General features: G+C 41.1%; 1 protein-coding gene across 2 annotated transcripts in view; it reads right to left on the bottom strand.

Moving 5' to 3' along the window:
• The window catches only part of acss3 (acyl-CoA synthetase short chain family member 3), a 77,008-nt gene that overhangs the window by 38,059 nt on the left and 19,673 nt on the right, over window positions 1–19,276 (bottom strand). The window contains exons 10-15 of one of the 2 annotated variants that reach the window (XM_068717270.1): window positions 6,102–6,197; window positions 5,809–5,872; window positions 4,652–4,733; window positions 4,262–4,384; window positions 4,023–4,122; window positions 3,737–3,912 (exon numbers count right to left, since the gene is read on the bottom strand). In XM_068717270.1, the coding sequence (XP_068573371.1) occupies window positions 3,737–3,912; window positions 4,023–4,122; window positions 4,262–4,384; window positions 4,652–4,733; window positions 5,809–5,872; window positions 6,102–6,197 (641 nt within the window). Of the gene's footprint in view, window positions 1–3,730; window positions 3,913–4,022; window positions 4,123–4,261; window positions 4,385–4,651; window positions 4,734–5,808; window positions 5,873–6,101; window positions 6,198–19,276 lie in introns of those variants that run through there. The other variant, XM_068717271.1, reaches the window with a different exon arrangement.

Below are 19,276 nucleotides of genomic sequence, written 5' to 3'. Positions count from 1 at the left end.
CATAGTATAGCCTGTCGAAAAAAGTGAAAAACAGTCATAGTATAGCATGTTGAAAAAAGTAAAAAAAACAGTCACAGTATAGCATGTCGAAAATAGTCATAGCATAGCCTGTCGAAAACAGTCATAGTATAGCCTGTCGAAAGCAGTCATAGTATAGCCTGTCGAAAAAAGTGAAAAACAGTCATAGTATAGCCTGTCGAAAAAAGTGAAAAACGGTCATAGTATAGCATGTCGAAAAGTGGAAAAAACAGTCATAGTATAGTATGTCGAAAAAAGTGAAAAACGGTCATAGTATAGCATGTCGAAAAAACTCAAAAAACAGTCATAGTATAGCATGTCGAAAACAGTCATAGTATAGCCTGTCGAAAACAGTCATAGTTTCGCCTGTCGAAAGCAGTCATAGTATAGCATGTCGAAAAAAGTGAAAAACAGTCATAGTATAACATGTCGAAAACAGTCATAGTATAGCCTGTTGAAAAAAGAGAAAAAGGGTCATAGTATAGCATGTCGAAAAAACTCAAAAAACAGTCATAGTATAGCATGTCGAAAACAGTCATAGTATAGCCTGTCGAAAACAGTCATAGTATAGCCTGTCGAAAAAAGTGAAAAACAGTCATAGTATAGCCTGTCGAAAAAAGTGAAAAACGGTCATAGTATAGCATGTCGAAAAAGCTCAAAAAACAGTCATAGTATAGCATGTCGAAAATAGTCATAGTATAGCCTGTCAAAAACAGTCATAGTATAGCCTGTCGAAAACAGTCATAGTATAGCCTGTCGAAAAAAGTGAAAAACAGTCATAGTATAGCATGTCGAAAAAATTCAAAAAACAGTCATAGTATAGCATGTCGAAAATAGTCATAGCATAGCCTGTCGAAAACAGTCATAGTATAGCCTGTCGAAAACAGTCATAGTATAGCCTGTCGAAAACAGTCATAGTATAGCCTGTCGAAAAAAGTGAAAAACAGTCATAGTATAGCCTGTCGAAAAAAGTGAAAAACGGTCATAGTATAGCATGTCGAAAAAGCTCAAAAAACAGTCATAGTATAGCATGTCGAAAACAGTCATAGTATAGCCTGTCGAAAGCAGTCATAGTATAGCATGTCGAAAAAATGGAAAAACGGTCACAGTATAGCATGTTGAAAACAGTCATACTATAGCCTGTCGAAAAAAGTGAAAAACAGTCATAGTATAGCATGTCGAAAAAACTCAAAAAACAGTCATAGTATAGCCTGTCGAAAACAGTCATAGTATAGCCTGTCGAAAACAGTCATAGTATAGCCTGTCGAAAAAAGTGAAAAACGGTCATAGTATAGCATGTCGAAAACAGTCATAGTATAGCCTGTCGAAAGCAGTCATAGTATAGCCTGTCGAAAAAAGTGAAAAACGGTCATAGTATAGCATGTTGAAAAAAGTAAAAAAACAGTCACAGTATAGCATGTCGAAAATAGTCATAGCATAGCCTGTCGAAAACAGTCATAGTATAGCCTGTCGAAAACAGTCATAGTATAGCCTGTCGAAAAAAGTGAAAAACGGTCATAGTATAGCATGTTGAAAAAAGTAAAAAAACAGTCACAGTATAGCATGTCGAAAACAGTCATAGTATAGCCTGTCGAAAGCAGTCATAGTATAGCCTGTCGAAAAAAGTGAAAAACGGTCATAGTATAGCATGTTGAAAAAAGTAAAAAAACAGTCACAGTATAGCATGTCGAAAACAGTCATAGTATAGCCTGTCGAAAAAAGTGAAAAAAACAGTCATAGTATAGCCTGTCGAAAAAAGTGAAAAAAACAGTCATAGTATAGTATGTCGAAAAAAAGTCATAGCAATGGTATTTTGGGGTTAAGTGTCTTGCTGAAGGACACATTGACATGAGACTAGCAGATCAGGAGCCAGGGATTGAACCAACGACCCTCTGATTGAAAGGCAGCCCTGCTCTCCACTTAGCCACGGACATAAGTTGAGAACCACTGGCATAGTATGTCTATAAAAAGTTATAGTATAGCATGTCGGAAAAAGGAAAAAAAAGTCATAGTATAGCATGTCGGAAAAAGGAAAAAATGGTCATAGTATAGGATGTCGAAAACAGTCATAGTATAGGATGTCGAAAACAGTCACAGTATAGCCTGTCGAAAAAGTGAAAAACGGTCATAGTATAGCATGTCGAAAAGTGGAAAAAACAGTCATAGTATAGTATGTCGAAAAAAGTGAAAAACGGTCATAGTATAGCATGTCGAAAAAACTCAAAAAACAGTCATAGTATAGCATGTCGAAAACAGTCATAGTATAGCCTGTCGAAAACAGTCATAGTTTCGCCTGTCGAAAGCAGTCATAGTATAGCATGTCGAAAAAAGTGAAAAACGGTCATAGTATAGCATGTCGAAAAAACTCAAAAAACAGTCATAGTATAGCATGTCGAAAACAGTCATAGTATAGCCTGTCGAAAAAAGTGAAAAAAACAGTCATAGTATAGCCTGTCGAAAAAAGTGAAAAAAACAGTCATAGTATAGTATGTCGAAAAAAAGTCATAGCAATGGTATTTTGGGGTTAAGTGTCTTGCTGAAGGACACATTGACATGAGACTAGCAGATCAGGAGCCGGGGATTGAACCAACGACCCTCTGATTGAAAGGCAGCCCTGCTCTCCACTTAGTCACGGACACCAGTTGAGAACCACTGGCATAGTATGTCTATAAAAAGTTATAGTATAGCATGTCAGAAAAAAGAAAAAACAGTCATAGTATAGGATGTCGAAAACAGTCATAGTATAGTCTGTCGATAAAGTGAAAAACGGTCATAGTATAGCATGTCGAAAAGTGGAAAAAACTCTCATAGTATACTATGTCGAAAACAGTCATAGTATAGCCTGTCAAAAACAGTCATAGTATAGTATGTCGAAAAGTGGAAAAAACAGTCATAGTATACTATGTTGAAAAGTGAAAAAAACAGTCATAGTATAGTATGTCAAAAAAGAGTCATAGCAATAGTATTATGGGGTTAAGTGTCTTGCTGAAGGACACATTGACATGAGACTAGCAGATCAGGAGCCGGGGATTGAACCGACGACCCTCTGATTGAAAGGAAGCCCTGCTCGCCACTTAGCTGTGGACACCAGTTGAGAACCACTGGCATAGTATGTCTATAAAAAGTCATAGTATAGCATGTCCGAAAAAGGAAAAAACAGTGATAGTATAGCATGTCGAAAAAAGTGAAAAATTGTCATAGTAAAGCCTGTCGAAAAAAGTGAAAAACGGTCATAGTATAGCCTGTCGAAAGCGGTCATAGTATAGCCTGTCGAAAACATTTTAAAAGTCAGTATAGTATGTTGAAAGAAATAAAAAAGTCATAGTATATAGCATGTCGAAAAAAAATAAAAAGTCATAGTATAGCATGTCGAAAAAAGTGATAAAAAGTCATAGTATAGCATGTCGAAAAAAGTGATAAAAAGTCACAGTATAGCATGTTGAAAAAAGTGATAACAAGTCATCATATAGTATGTCGAAAAAAGTGATTAAAAAGTCATAGTATAGCATGTGGAAAAAAATAAAAAAGTCATAGTATAGCATGTCAAAAAAAAAAAAGTCATAGTATAGTATGTCAAAAAAAAATAAAAAGTCATAGTATAGCATGTCGAAAAAAATAAAAAGTCATAGTATAGCATTTAGAAAAAAGTCATTGTATAGTATGTAAAAAAAAAAGTAATGAAAAGTAATTGTATAGCATGTCTAAGATTGTATCATACCTTGTAAGGCTTGCCGTTGACAAGGTTAGCTAAAGAGGAGCGAGGGATCTTGCCAGATCGCGTTTTCGGCAATCCTTTGACAAAAAGCACTCTCCTAAAGGCAGCCACTGGTCCGATGGTGTCTCTCACAAGCTTCACCATCTCCTTTATGATCTCCTCTTCGTTTTTCTGCACACCTGAGAAAACAAAGCGCATGATTGTGAACAAGCACACGTAGTTTTAATAGCAGCTGGTATTCAGTGTGGGTTTTCAGTCAATGCTACACTATGCATCTGCCATGCCCCACCATTCTTGAGTACACACAGGGCCAAGGGAACAACCCCCTTCAGCGCGTCCTCTAGAGCCACCACAGCACAGTCTCCAACTGCAGGGTGCTGCAGCACTGACTGCAAAACACACACACACACACACACACACACACACACACACACACACACACACACACACACACACACACGTACATGCGTCATAATGCCATAAAGAAGGAAAACCTTTGTGTCACCTGTTCTGTAGTCATTCTCCTACCTCTTCCAATGCTCCGGCTGACAGCCTGTGACCTGCCACGTTGATGACATCATCAGACCGGGACATGATGTAAAGGAAACCCTCATCATCCACAAAACCTGCGTCCATGGTGTCATAATAACCCTGGTGGTGGAATAGAAAGGAATGATTACAATCTGAGTAAATTTGAATTTATGAGGTCTCTCTGTGATGAAAGAGTTCAACACTAGAGGGCGACCTTTTACCACACATACTGATCACTACTCACTCTACTCCATTATGAATGCAAATGACATAAAATGAACAGAACTTCAATTCAAAACAATTGTTCTTTATCAAATCAAAGCAGCTGTGCAAAATATTTCATGTCCATTAAATACCGGAATGCGTGGAAATGATGACACGTCTTACCGGGAACTTAGTGAAGTAGAGCTCCTTAAACAGAGCTTGGTTCTGCCACAGTGACAATGCTGTACCGGGTGGTAAAGGTGTTCTGAAGGGAAAGATTGTGTTAAAAATTTAAGTTTAGTTCCATTTTAATATTTCTCTTTAACCATAAACAAACACAAAATAGTAAAGGTGGGTCTGCATGACTTTAAAAAATACTTCAAGCATGACATTAAATAACACTTTCTAATGAAAATGACAGTTAAATGTCTTAAGATTTGAATCATGTTAAATTAAATAAGCAGTAAGCGCAGTCAATCAGATTTTACCCAATAAAGTAATGGATAACCGTCTAGACTGACGCTCACACACACACGCCGGATAGGAGAGCTCAGTTACGCAGCCTTTGTTTATCCAAAGACTTCCAGTAATCCGCCTTCTTGACCAAGATGATCCCATTTCCCAAGTTTGAACCCTAAACATGCCTCTGCATGGATTCATTTCTCTGAAAGGAGAATGAGGAGACGTATTTCTGATGCTGAAAGTGGATGTAAAAAAAAAGCGTGATTCCAGCTGTTCATGACTGCGGCACAATCTGCACATATTCTGCCAATATTATTTGATATCATTTGAAAAAGGAAATAATAAATATTGTTTTTTTATTTGAACTTGAACACACAGTGCTTAGAAGCCATAACACATTATAATGAGGTCACTCTCTCTATTATGATTTTATGAAGCTGTGGTTACAGACTTGCTGGCTACTAGAAGGAAAATACAGTAACACAGCTGTTCCCGTCTGTTTACAGCTCCACCTGTAGTTATCCTTGTATTCACAGTACATGTGAATTCCCTGGAAATCCCCCTGTGCAGGCCATGAGTCAACACTAGCAGTTACAGAGAACAGGGAAAAGGAGCTGGAGAGCGATAACTGATAGGTAGCAGAACGCAAGATAAGGCAGCACAAAGGGCTACGGGTTGGCCGCTGGAGCTTTTAATGAAGTCCACTATGCACAGGCAGCTCACAGAAACACTGCCCAACAGTAGATTACTAAGATAAATGAGTAAAAGATTGGAGTTTAAATTAAATTACAGTTTTCTGTCACATTTCCACCGCATGTGAGGGTGACAGAAGAAAGGTGAAGCAATGACCGAGCTGCTCACATAGTCACTCAGCTTACCTCACCACGATATTTCCCAGGGTTCTTGCCTTCACCTCCTGCATGTCATCATTGATCACTGTGACTAGAGGAGAGGAAAGAGCAAGCAATTCATATTCAGAGATGGTGCATCCCGCACTGGCGAAGTGGAAGAGCAGAATTATGAAATGCTCTGCAGGGAATGAAAAGCAGCTGCTCAGTTTTATCCATTTGAGTTCTGAGTATCTGTAACTAAGAGGGCAGCAATTGTGACGTTAAGATAAAAGTATATGTGTGCTGTAGCTGGGATGCGGATCGACAGTTCTGACTCTTACCATTGTAACCTGGAACGGGTTTGCCAGCCTGACCTGCAGGTGGCGTGAGCGAGTTCCCCAGACCGATACACGAGGAGGTGATGGCTGAGCCAGTTTCTGATGAGAAGGAGACACAGAGAGAGACATGCAGACTCACTTTTATGTGGGAGACCTATAAAGTTTTAGTCTAGATCTGTGGTGTCACCCCACAGTTTTGACACAACCTCATCATTTTCTGCTTTATTATGCAAATGTTAAACCTTCTAATGTTGGACTTGTCGAAAAGTGCTGGTGTGGTGTTGGATTGCTTTGCTTCTGCGGGTAGCATTAACCTACATTATGCACAGCAGAGCAGTCCAAGATCTGCATCTGCCGTCTATGACAAACTGAAAGATTTGAAAACACTATCTGCAGAAACACATCTGCTTTTTTCCTACTGGGTGTTTGTCAGTTCCTCGAAGAAATAAAAAAACAAAGCTGAATGCTTTCTTCTGTCTGTCATGTTTCCCTTTGCCCAAGCTTAGATTTAGAAAATAACTTTTGTCACATTTGTTATATGTCACCCGACCGCCACGTTGAAAAGTGTCGAGCCAGAACCAAGCACCGCCCACCAACCCGGATCCAGCTTTCTAATATTACAGCTCAACAGTACACTAAACTGTGCGATAATATATGTTCACAAACTTCGTGAGCATTGATTGACAGCTGCTTTAGAGAGTACTCGGCTGTGGTTTTTGCCAGGCACGGTGGAATCTTGTAAACGTAAAAGGAGGCAGAGGAACCTGATTTTGAAGTTCTTCTGTCACAATATAATGACGGTCTGGTCAAATATGGCTCTATTTTCATCGAGGTTAGCAACTGTAGCTTTAACTCAGCGGATGTCTCCACCAACATGCACACAACAGGTGACAGACCACACAAAACGACATTCAACACAATGATTTCCATAATTTCTCTACTACACGTTAATATTCCATGGTACATCTACCTGTTTACTGGTGTTTTTCACCATCTATAGGTGCCTGCTGCTTGCACAGAGGGATATATTGATCTTTAAGACAGGCCTCAGAGCTTCATTGGCTGAACATTTGATCAGACAGAAACCAGCCTTTTGGCTTTTTCACATTAGTAAACTGAACAAAAGGCAGTTAAATAACCTCACCTGCTGCCATTTTTCTTCACCAACATGCAAATTTATGCACAAGCTTTTCCAAAAGATAATGAGATCATCTACTCTGTATGATGTTTCTGTCATGTATTGTGCTTGAGTCATTGCGGCCCCTTGAGTGTCTTGGTATTTACGACAGTTAATATGCAAATTCATGCAGAAAGGTGCACTAAACCTGAATCCGATCAGTTATTGCACGGGGGTTAAGGAGTTTCAACCACTAAAATATGCAGTCAGCGGCAGTGCTAACGGCAGAAGTGTCTTCTGAGAAGGCTAAGGCCAATGGACAAAACATTCAAGACAGCAGGCCTGCTATGCAAATGACAGCTCAGTTAGTATGACGGTGATGCCCACATATGCATCTTAGACTCCTCATTAAAGCTTGAGGGAGAGCTACAGCAACAGAGGACTTCACCAGGGTTTCGCACCCGTCAGCCGCAATCAGTGGAGTAGTGTGAACCATTGGCAGGACTGTGAATCGCCTCACCAGCATGCAGTTCTGCAGCTCTGAGTGTGTGCACAAGAAAGAACAAAACAAGGACCCACTCAGAGAAAGGTTTGTGCAACTGATCAAAAACTCCATAGGGGACCTTTAAGATGCACCATGCTGACTGCAGTCATGAATAAGAAGCATGAAAGCATGAATCCATGAGATAGAGAGTTCTCTGGGAAAAAGAAAATCCCTCTCAGGTAAAACCTGAGGGAACTATGGGTCATGAAGTCAACATGGACCAAGACAAAATCACCTCCAGCATATTGTTATGGTATCAGCTTGAACGAGTAAAGTTGATATAAACTGCTTCAACAAGCAAGCAAGAAAACAAGAAAGAAAGAACATTCCTAACTATTTTTACACATAGGCCCAAAATGCACACACATGCACAAACAGGACACACACACACACACACACACACACACACACACACACATTAACTGGGAGATATGCGTACTATTAATCAAACAAATGTAAATGCCTATAGACCTGCCTCCAACTTCGGCACGGCAGGTTTCAAAGACACAAGCTCAGAGGCAGGAGGTTGCTGTTGGGTTGGTTGCGGAGGGGATTAAGTTATCAAAGGAAGAGAAGGCAGACGAGGGTGTGTGTGTGTGTGTGTGGGGGGGTGCAAGAGTTGAATACATTTCCCAACCTCTGGACTGGCAACCATGTAGGCCTCATTCATCAGTGGCTGGTTAGCCACTCCCTGCAGGGTTCAAAGCCCATCAGTGTCAGCAGAGACAGCATTCAGCACCGATGATTAAAAAAAAGAAAAAAAGGACTTTTTTTTTTTTATTCCTTTAGGCGGAATACTCAGTGACGCCCACATGGTCAGAGAGCAGAGTGATGACAGACTTTTGACCAATCATGCCCTTTGCTTTCCCCTTCAGAAACACACTACTCGTTGCACTGCACCATTTACGCAATCTGAATGGAACTAGAGCAAAGGGGAAATACTGTCACCTGTAAGACAGTTGAAACGGATTCATGAAGGTAGAAAGATTCACGGCGTGGGATTTTAGGGATCAGTATTGGTCTCGCACTACGGTACAATTGTAGAACCCCGTCTACCGAAAGTCGTTGCTGAAACGCCGGCGAGAGCCGCCGGCGAGAGCCGCCGCTAACAAACCTGCTCTAAAGACTTTGAATTGGTTCCTCTATGTTTCTGCCAGGTTTCTTTTAAACTCCATAACGGTTTCCACTTTTAGCAACGAAACCAGGGAGACCGTCTTCAGTCCCTAGTTGAGCGAAGTGTTTAGAGACCGACTTGTGAGTCTAGGTCAGTATTGACACTTTTGGATTGGTGGAAGTTTTGAGTGATCAGTATTTTGTGCAAAAATTACAAAGTGATTGAATATAATTTGATAATATAAAAAAAAGAAAAAAAGGACTTTTTTTTTTTTATTCCTTTAGGGGGAATACTCAACGCCCACATGGTCAGAGAGCAGAGTGATGACAGACTTTTGACCAATCATGCCCTTTGCTTTCCCCTTCAGAAACACACTACTCGTTGCACTGCACCATTTACGCAATCTGAATGGAACTAGAGCAAAGGGGAAATACTGTCACCTGCAAAAATTACAAAGTGATTGAATATAATTTGATAATATAAAAAAAAGAAAAAAATGCTTACGAAACTGTACCTTAATCGACCTAGATGACATTATCTCATCAACTTATTATAACGAGCCAATATTGGCAAAACAATATATCCGTCTGACTCTGGAGGAAGCCGTGAGGGTCCTTTAAAAGCTCTGCTGGATTGCCCGTCGATTAGGGCTCGCCACAACCACTGAACCGTGTCAGCATGAGTGGAGTGTTTAAACCTGGCTGTTTACAGCAGGAGCCGGGGCTCTCTGGCAGTGATTCAGGCCCGGGGCGAGTAAATTCAAAAACCCCAAATGAAAAAAGACAATATAATTGGACCTTGACATTTTACAAGGCACAGAGGGGAGAGAGAGTGAACTGGCTGGACAGCTTTCAGGCGTGAAATCAAACCATTACAAAGCAAAGCAACCTCAATGACGATTATCGACACTAAAATTGCACTGAAACGCATCCTCCTCACATGTAGAGGAAAGATGGTGAACTGACAAGAGCAGAACTCTAAAAGGCCGTTTGTCAAGAACTCCTAAGGTTCCTTCCTCAGCCCACAATATGAAGGCGTGATAGATGATTACACAGCAGTAGAAATGTGACTATTGACACCCTCAGCGCTATGATCTACCCATAACTCAACCGTATCTACCATAATAATCTGCCCACAAGGACAAAATCTAATCCAATGTGGTTATCTGTCAAAACTGAGTCTATTTAAGGGTCGAGATGAAAAAGAAAAAAGAAAAAGAAATGTCCTTGAGACAAAGCAGATGAAATACTTCCACTGCTACTATTCTGGTCACATTGTGCAGAGGAGATTAAATATGCTGGATATGAAAGGCAGACAGCACCGGCTGAGACAGGTGAGTGAACGCTAGAGTGGAGTGAAAACATCATCTGTGAGATGGAGTCGATCACAAACACACACACACACACACACACACACACACACACACACACACTGTGTGGCTGTGAATCTGCTTGTCTGAATGACTGCAGTCGTTGGCACACACACATACAGACACAAAAACACACTTCTGTATCAGTGTTCATCTGCTCCCATCACTGTCTTTTCCCTTTTTGTTTGCTCCTTCTCGCTGCCTTTGCCTCTGTACACAAACAAATCAATCTTCCTTCGACCTGTTGGAGATGAGCTTGGCCAGTGAGAGGCATTTTGAGTGTGATGAATGGGTTGAGTGAGGGAAAGGCTTGTCGGGAGGAGGCGTCGGAAAGAGCGGGATGGGCAGTACGGGGCTTTGGCGCTATCGAATAGCCGTGCTCATTACTAGTAGCTCGGGGAGGGGGGTGGGGGGTGGGGGGTGGGGGGGGCACTGCTGCTCAGGAAAAACAAAGATGGCTCTCTGATCCTGCACACTCTATTCTCAGCAGCACCTCAAGCACTCCACTACGTTTTGAAAGAGATGGAATAACTGTCTTTTCCTCACATAATGTAACCTTGCCGTTCCACTCTCTCTGTATGGCCCACACAATGAACTGCTATGGGAATAAGGGATACTGGCTAAAGACTGAGAATGGAATTGACCGAGAGAGAGAGAGAGAGAGAGAGAGAGAGAGAGAGAGAGAGATGCAACTCTAATGCAAGCTTTTTTGCATTGATGTAACATGGACGTTGATCAGTAAAAGTGTTGGTTTCCCTACAGTTCTCCACAATCTTCAGGCATGCATATATACACATTAATCAATATCAATGTAGTAGAAATACACAGTGTCATGACACAAAACATTATTAAACAAGAGAGAGACAATACATTTAAGATTATAGCTAAAAAAATGCAGTGCAGTTAGTTTTGAATTTCACACATTTTCCCTTCAGGAGTTGGTGGGGACCAAAACGGAGCTAAAAGGAGAGTAAATATTGGACTTGTATTCGCCAGGTGGCCAGCAACCAACGATTTAAAAATGAAAATCAGCATTTCATAGTTTCCTTTAAAATCTAATGTGGCGGGCTGCAACCCTGTTAAAAGTTTAACAGGCTGACTTTCACTTGAAACACTCATAATAGCTGTCATGTAAATAGTGTTGGCGGCCGGATGGCTGGTTTGCACATCCCTCTCCTCATCGGGCTTCTGTATTATTGTTCACCCTGGGTAACAGCAGAAATACAAAGTACAAAGAAAAGTTAGAAATTATTTTGAGTTCATGGACGCATAGCAAGGAATGTAACTCCTACAGTCGCCGATGTAACACACAAACAAACAGAACTTGTCACTGAGAGTTTTAATAACAAGTGTCAGAAATAGACGTGGGGATGCTTCCTGTACATCATACATATGCACAGCAGAGCTCGTGGTTGCCCTGGTGATGCGTAGTTGCTGGGGTAACTCTTTCGGGAGCTGAACAAGATAGCTAACCCAAGGTCATTTTAAACGACGATGTGGCGTAGGAGGATGAGAGCAGACAGGGAGTGAGGAGATTGTTTTTGTCTATTTTTTTTAAAACTTGTTTTGGTTCACAACACATTTTGCTTCCTTCAGAAAAAAACAATAACCCATCTAACGCAAACAAAATTATAATATGAGGAAAAACACTATAAACAAATGTAAAATAATAAAATCATAAATTGTGCAGCATACTACAGAATTGCAATACAATCCGATGTTTATCGTTAAGACAAGAGAACATGGGGTTGCGTTATTTCTCTGCCGTTTCTCTTTTGGGTCCAAGAATGATTTGAGGAGCAAATCTCACTACAAACTTCTGGGATTAGTTCTGCTAGGAGTCTGTGTTGAACAAATACAACTTAAACAGCTTAGACTAAGACCATCATTGGCAGTCTGCGGAGGAGCCAAGCACACGAAGAAACCAAAAGGGTCGGCTGACCAAGCAGTTCTGATTGGCCTCAACGTTAAAATGAAGAAAAATAACGAGTGAAGAAAGGGAAAGGGAGGGAACAGAGAAAGTCAAATGCATGGGGATTGTGGAATCAGTTTAGGTTGCAGCAACTACAAAAAGGCTGGTGATGCTGCCCACCAAAGACAGACATGAGCAATCACATAACTTGCACACGCACGCACACATCCGTACACGCTCTCCCATTTAAAACTCGGACTCCTCAAGGGACAACTTCATTCCATCAGCTAAAACCATTCCATCCCTTATCACTTTTCAGACAGCTCGCCTCATTTGCTCAGAGCCAAAGTTTATGCATACAAATTCACTGCTTAACTTGCTAATGTAAAACCACTTCTTGTGCCTCACCTCCGCAGACAAATAGTATAATGGCTTGAAATGAATGCTAGACGGTTAGAGAGGCGTTGACAGCAGCCCCCAGTAAACAACCAGGTAATGCAAATGTGACACCTCAGCTCTCGGATGTGTAATTACAGGAGCGGTGACATCTGCGCTACTGTCTCTGCAGCAATGTAATGAGACCAAGTGAGACACAAAGCCAAGGCTCCCGAGCATCTCCCAAAGGAGGCAACAGAGCACGAGGGGGACATGACGAAGGAATAACTTTACTCAAATTAATGTGTTTTTTTCAAAAGAGAAGCTGAGGGACCAGTTTATGTGGAGAAAAGATGGGACAGAACACTAATTAGGTGAAGATTTTTTACATTTTTTTTTTTTTTTTTAATTCTACTTACAGTTTGAAATTCAGAGCATATTGAAAGATTGCTTCCACACGGCTCTCAACATGGCGACAGCTGAGCGCACGCACGCACGCACGCAAATACACTGTACGTTATAAAACTTAACTTTCTTATATTAAGACACAAAATGATTCAAGTCCAACCTACTTTAATCTTATTATTAGAAACACCTTACTCCACATGTTCCTTGAGAAATGCAAGAGTCCATAATGCGCTCCGTATATATTTTTTCCAAAATGAATGTAGCTTACATAGACAATGTGTTGTGGAAGTGCCACAAAAGCAAAAATACATGCCCAACTGTTTTCAGACAATTTTACACAAGAAAAAAATGTATCTAATAAAAATATATAGAATCAAGTGACATTTTAGTAAAAACCATAAAACATACAGAATTTCAAGTTATTATAACAATTCACACTTTCTGTAAAATGATTGAATACTTTCTTTGTGAATAGCTGGTTCCTAATTCAATACGGACTGCTGCACATCTGACTTGATAACTGTTAAAAACAAAATATGGCTGGTCCTGCCAGTGAAAAGCCTCGTTCTCTTTATTCGTTTTTTTGCATTATTTTCTCTATTGAAGTAGCGCCACAGTTACAAATAATACGTTGATGTTCAGACCGCCGAGGAGCTGATTCTGAAAAGGTATCCTGCAGGTGATATATATTCAGAGTATTCCTGTTGAGCTTGCTGGTTTCAGGTTAAGATTCCTCATTAACCCCAGATTCAATGTATTGCTGTCTATGTGCTGAGTTAGTGAATACCTGGACTTTTAAAAGCTCCTGTTTTTCATCAGTGAGAGTCTAAGGATTTCAAGCTATAAAAAGTGCCCTTCAGACTCTCTGACTTTTTCATCCATGAGGAGGAGGACGAGGAAGAGGAGGAGGAGGAGGAGGAGGAGGAGGTGTGGAAAACAAGTCTGTGCCAGCACTGCATTTGGCATAGGCCAGGGGCGGCATTTTCAATTCTACAATTTATTTGACAAGACAGGCGCTTTGGAGAGCTCCAGTTTACTTTTTCATGGCAATCCCATTCTGTGTACAAAGGCATCTGCTGTCAGTCTGAGAGACAAAAAAAAAGACAACGTGAGAGAGACAGAGAGATACCTAAAACACTACTCTAAGTCCATCCGCTCACTGGTGAGGCAGCCAAACCCTGCCAACTGGAAACACACATTTGTTGCCAGGCAACACCAGTGACATCAGCAACCTTCATCATCACCCCACCCCCTCCCAATGGCACTTGGCTCTTAAAATAGCGCTCATATTATTATCAGGCTTCAAAATGGCAGACATTTTCTCATATGTACATAAGGGGAAGTGAGCTGGGCTGGTTTCAGGTGGCTCAGGGGGGGTGGGGGGGGTCGTGGCTCGGGGGGGGGGGGGGGGTCGTTAATTTATGTGTGCAAGTCTGTGTGCACGTGACAGAAGCATATAAGCACAGAGAAATGTAACAACGGTAAAAGGGGGAGAGATGGAGGAGAAAGGTGAAAAAGAGCAGTTTGGCATCATGTCTGGGCTGATGAGACCGGATGAATCAGCATATCAGATGACAACGGGAGGCTGAGAAATGATTGAGCCCGCTGCACATGGGAATAACGAGCTCACCGATCACTTCCACTCTTCATCAGAAAACGAGTCCACCAGCCTCGCGTTCCAGAGTGAAAACCAATTAATGAGCTAAATTGGTCAAAATTAGTCAAATTCCCAGCCGCGAGCTTGTTAGCACGATTAAACTTTTCCAGCTAAGAATGTGTACATTTTTCGTTGCTTGCAATCAATGACAAAAAAAATCTAATGTTTAACAAATAGACTACCAGCTGGCATGATGCAAAACAATTTGTCTATGGATATGTATTCTGCAGAAAGTCCCCTCGAAATCCAAGCCTGCTGGCAATATTCTTTTCATTCTAAGGACCAGAGACATGTTTCGACTTTTGACCTCCCGTCTGCTGACCGCCATGCTGCCTATTATCATTATACTACATTATCATTATTTCCAACCGGAGTCTTGTGCAGATCAAAGGGGAGCTGTGTGAGGAGTGAGCGAGCAACACTAGCTCTTTGTGTGATGCGCCCGTTAACAAATCTCAGCAGCGATTCACAGCTGACTGCAAGGTAAGAGGAGTCCCCGGGGGATGGATGAGGAAAAGATGCCAACCAAACCATGAGCCATTCTTTTTTTTAAATCTTTTCAGCTGCATGCGGCCGGGACAGCTAACGAACTGTTTCCAGTGTATGTCAAAAGATAATGAACTAGATGATGCATCGTTTAACGGGAGCTGCAAACACACACAGTTTGATAAATTCTACGGTGATGATGCAGCAGATTTACACTGAGGAGCTGGAGAATACTTCTTCTGCTGTCAGAAACACTCGTATAGGGTAGTGGTTCAAAAGTATTTTAATCAAAAGTCAAAATCAAGTGACACTTTTTTTTATTTAATACATTTTAAATTGAGCCTGGAACTTTCCACTAAACCCTGATGTACTGAACTACATCTCCAAGGACCTTTCCCCCCATTCCTTTCAATAATAAAATACATAAACAATACATTTGAAAATAATCAGAAGATTTTGGTCTCATTCAAGGACTACAAAATTCCAGTTGGACTCCAGAACACAGACTAAAAACCTAAAAAAAAAAACCATCAATAACATTAAAAATCTATATTCAGTATACATCTGAATATTGTCAGGGATTTACTATTTAGTCAGTAAGTCCAGGTATGCTGCGAACCCGGTATCTGAACCCGAGAGGAACTAATATTTTTCTACTTCAAAAATGTGCTGCTCTGTTCACCGACTCTTCCCATCATCGCTCACGGTGCCTGTTCGCTCGCCATCGATTACAGCTTTGGGCTGCTGAATATTACATTCCAGGACTAAAAGCATGCAGCTAAAAAAGATTCATGAGCAACTGCACCGGTGATCGATTTTATTCAATTTCTATCTATTTTGCAGGTGAGCTACAAGTAGAAGGGCAGATATCAATATTTATAAATGAAAACCAAAACCCAAGTTTGAAAAATCATTCTGAGTTGGGAGCCAAAAGATGAAAACAAACTTTGCTTTCAGGTGTTTTGACTATAATGAGTTTCTCAAGGAGGAGTTTGTCTCTCCTTTCTGTGAGGCCCATTTTGGAGTAAACGAGCCTTGAATGTTGAACTGCTTCAAGTTAACAAAGTTGCTGCTCCTCCTTTTTGTTCTGGAGGGGAAGATGAAGGAGAGGTGTCAGGGAACCGACATTGTTAAAAGTTGCTTGATTGATGTCCCGCCTCCAGAGAGACGGTCGAACAGAGCATCGTGACACTTCCAGCAGGGTGACTCATGAACTCAGTACAGGCAGAAGGAAACTGTATACACAGCGCTCTTATCTTTTACTGACATTTGATACCTGTGTGTGTGTGTGTGTGTGTCAACTAGGGCTGGGCGTAAAACGATCTCGACATTTTTCACGACAAAATCTTTCTATGAGATTTATTTTCTATTAACTTTTTTTTTTTTTTTTTAAATCTTATTTCCTCTTCCTACAAAAACCCTAGACGAACAGGCATCGCCTACTGCGTCGCTACTGTTGCAACTCTCAGCAGATAAATAGTTTCGTTTCACTTTGAGCATTTGATCAATTCAACCCGATAGCATTCGGAAAGTCTAGCAGAGCTGCAGAATTATTTTATCCCCATTCAAGTCAGCATAGGAACAAACAGAAGTCAGTGGTTAGAGGTGCGCATGCTCTAATAATAACGACTTATTCATTATAAACCAAAAATAATTTAGGGTTCTGTCTTAAGGAGAATACTCTTAAAACTGTTAACCACAGCTTTTATTATTGCATTTCATCCCATGTCACTGTGTAAGTGTAAATGTATGTCTATATTATGCATATGTGATTACCTCAGTGAATAGATAGTAGAGTAGATGTCTATACGATATTTCAGTTACTGGATTTTAGTATGGAACGTGTCCTCTGTGATGAATGCAAATGGATTGAACCAATTTTAAAAAATAGCCACAAAAAATGAAATTGAGCATTATTATAATTGATAAATATATATTGTGGGTGAAGAATGAATCAATACAGTATGTCAGCCATGTTTGTGTTACAAGTTCTGGGTAAACATGCATTATCTATTTCAGGCTGGGGTAATACTTGTTAGTATGATGAATACATTGTTGTTTTTAGACTCTTCTGGGAAATTGTGGTTAAAAAGATAAAATAACACCAACCTACTGTGACTACTGCAACATGTGGATATGAAAAAGCTGTTGCTGGAAAACACAGATGGCTTAAGACAAACTCTGAAAAGTTTTTCTTTCTGTAACTTCAGAAAGAAATAAACTAGCGATGATTTAAATTAATATGTATAACGTGCCGGAGTCTCTCTCACCCACACATTTGAAGACAAACTGCCTCGGACAGACAAAGAGAAAGCAAGTGAGACGAGGAGTCACCCACTCTACCGTGAAAAAGTGGAGAACACATTTGGATTGCTGCGCCGGCCGCCAGCTGCCACATATTGAGTTTAGCAGGGGGTGAAGAATCCAATGGGATTTACACATCCAGACAGAAATCAAGAGGGTGCCAGAGGTTTGTCTCCAAACTCAATATATCACCTGGCTCAAAGTGTGACAGGATTTTGTTTGGGTGCCTCTGTGTGTGTGTGTGTGTGTGTGTGTGTGTGTGTGTGTGTGTGTGTGTGTGTGTGTGTGTGTGTGTGGTGTGTGTGTGTGTGAGGGATAGAAAGGAAGGGAGAGTCAAGCCGCGAAGCAAACATCCCTTTGTTCAGGTAGGATGAAATGTTATCCCACAAACGCTGAAGCTTCAAAGAGAAAGATGGGAATCAGCAGCTTTGTTCAGCACATCCAGGCTCGGGGAAGTTTAGTAAAGTCCATCCATCTGCTCTGCCAGTCAGACACAATCTAAGATGGTGGTGCAGCTAGAGAGTAAACAGAGCAAACAACTAAATCACACAGCACCAAAAGGCTTGCAGATGTCATAATCTTGTGTTTGCCAGTGAGCATTGGAGCCTGCTCTAAATCCTTCAACTCCCACACTGCTAATATAAAACAGTAAATGCTCATCAAACAGCCTTAATAAAAGATCAGTGGACGGATATTTAAACTGAGCATAAAAACACCCCAGAGAGGGAATTCACCGCACTTTGGCAAATTGATTTTCACTTTCCATGAGGCCACTGCTAAGCACAAAGTTTACAAAGCGGAGTCTGGATGGTCACCACTCAGGAGTGTGAGTCCATCGGTGCACCAGACTGAACCCAGAGAGTCTGGCCTCACAAAGACAGAAACTAGTGGTGCAAGCAAGTTAACCACCAGGAAGTTGTATATCACTGTGGTTTGTCGATTGTGATTTCAAACTTACATACAACTAAAACAAAAAACATTGGTGTCATCAGTTATGCATGTATATTTGAGGGGAAATAACTGGTTGCGTGTATATGAGGCTCGAAATTGGGCAAAAGAAGGCTGCTACCTTTATTTTTTTTGGGAGATAAAATTGAAGAGGCTTAGCTGAAATGGGACAGCCTCCAGAGGATGCTGCTTTGAACTGGAATGCAGCATATATGTGATAAGCCTACAGCAGGGTCAGCAATTCAAACCCAAGGGCCTGAATTGATAAATTACATTTCAGCGATATTACAGTATTGAGCTTTTCACACTCCCATTGCGCCCGGACAGACCCAATCAGTCAAGTGGGCTAATCTGCGCTCAGATCAGCGTGTGTTGCCTGTACAAACTTCAAGGTCGATGGCTTTTCCAACGGTCCAACAACAGTATTGATCCCATATTTAACACAGAGACGTCGTCTTGTCCAGCATCGATTCTACATTCTCGCAGGCAGGAAAACATTACAGAACAAAGAGACATCCAATTGTGCTCTTTTGCTGTCGCTGGAACATTTATCATAATTCAGTAGTACGTGAGGAGGACGGCAATCAACAACTAAGTGAGAGGGGGGGGACGGGGGGGGGGGGCATTAGCATGATGGCAGGCTGCCTGGATGCAAACTTCCCATCCAAAAACCTAACAGGGTCTTACACATTCAAGAATCATTACAAAGCGAGGCCTAAGAACAATGCAGGGGAAGCTGGAAACCCGAGATTCTAATTACACATCTTATCATCCAGACCCACAACAGCCATGTATGCAGTAAGTTGACTGTGAGGTGAAGAAAAGGGAGATTACAAACTTTCCAGGAGACGGCAAACTCGCCTTTCATTGTCTAATGTACGACCACTGGAGTGAGAATTGAGGGGCATGACCTAGCAAGTCTTTAAAATGATGAACGCGGCTCA

This window comes from Cebidichthys violaceus, unplaced genomic scaffold, assembly GCF_023349555.1.
Source record: "Cebidichthys violaceus isolate CVI_PGR_0920_01 unplaced genomic scaffold, fCebVio1.0.p SCAF_21, whole genome shotgun sequence".
Taxonomy (NCBI): Eukaryota; Metazoa; Chordata; class Actinopteri; order Perciformes; family Stichaeidae; genus Cebidichthys; species Cebidichthys violaceus.
Note: the sequence above shows the minus strand (reverse complement) of the source record. Positions and strands in the feature narration are given on the sequence as shown.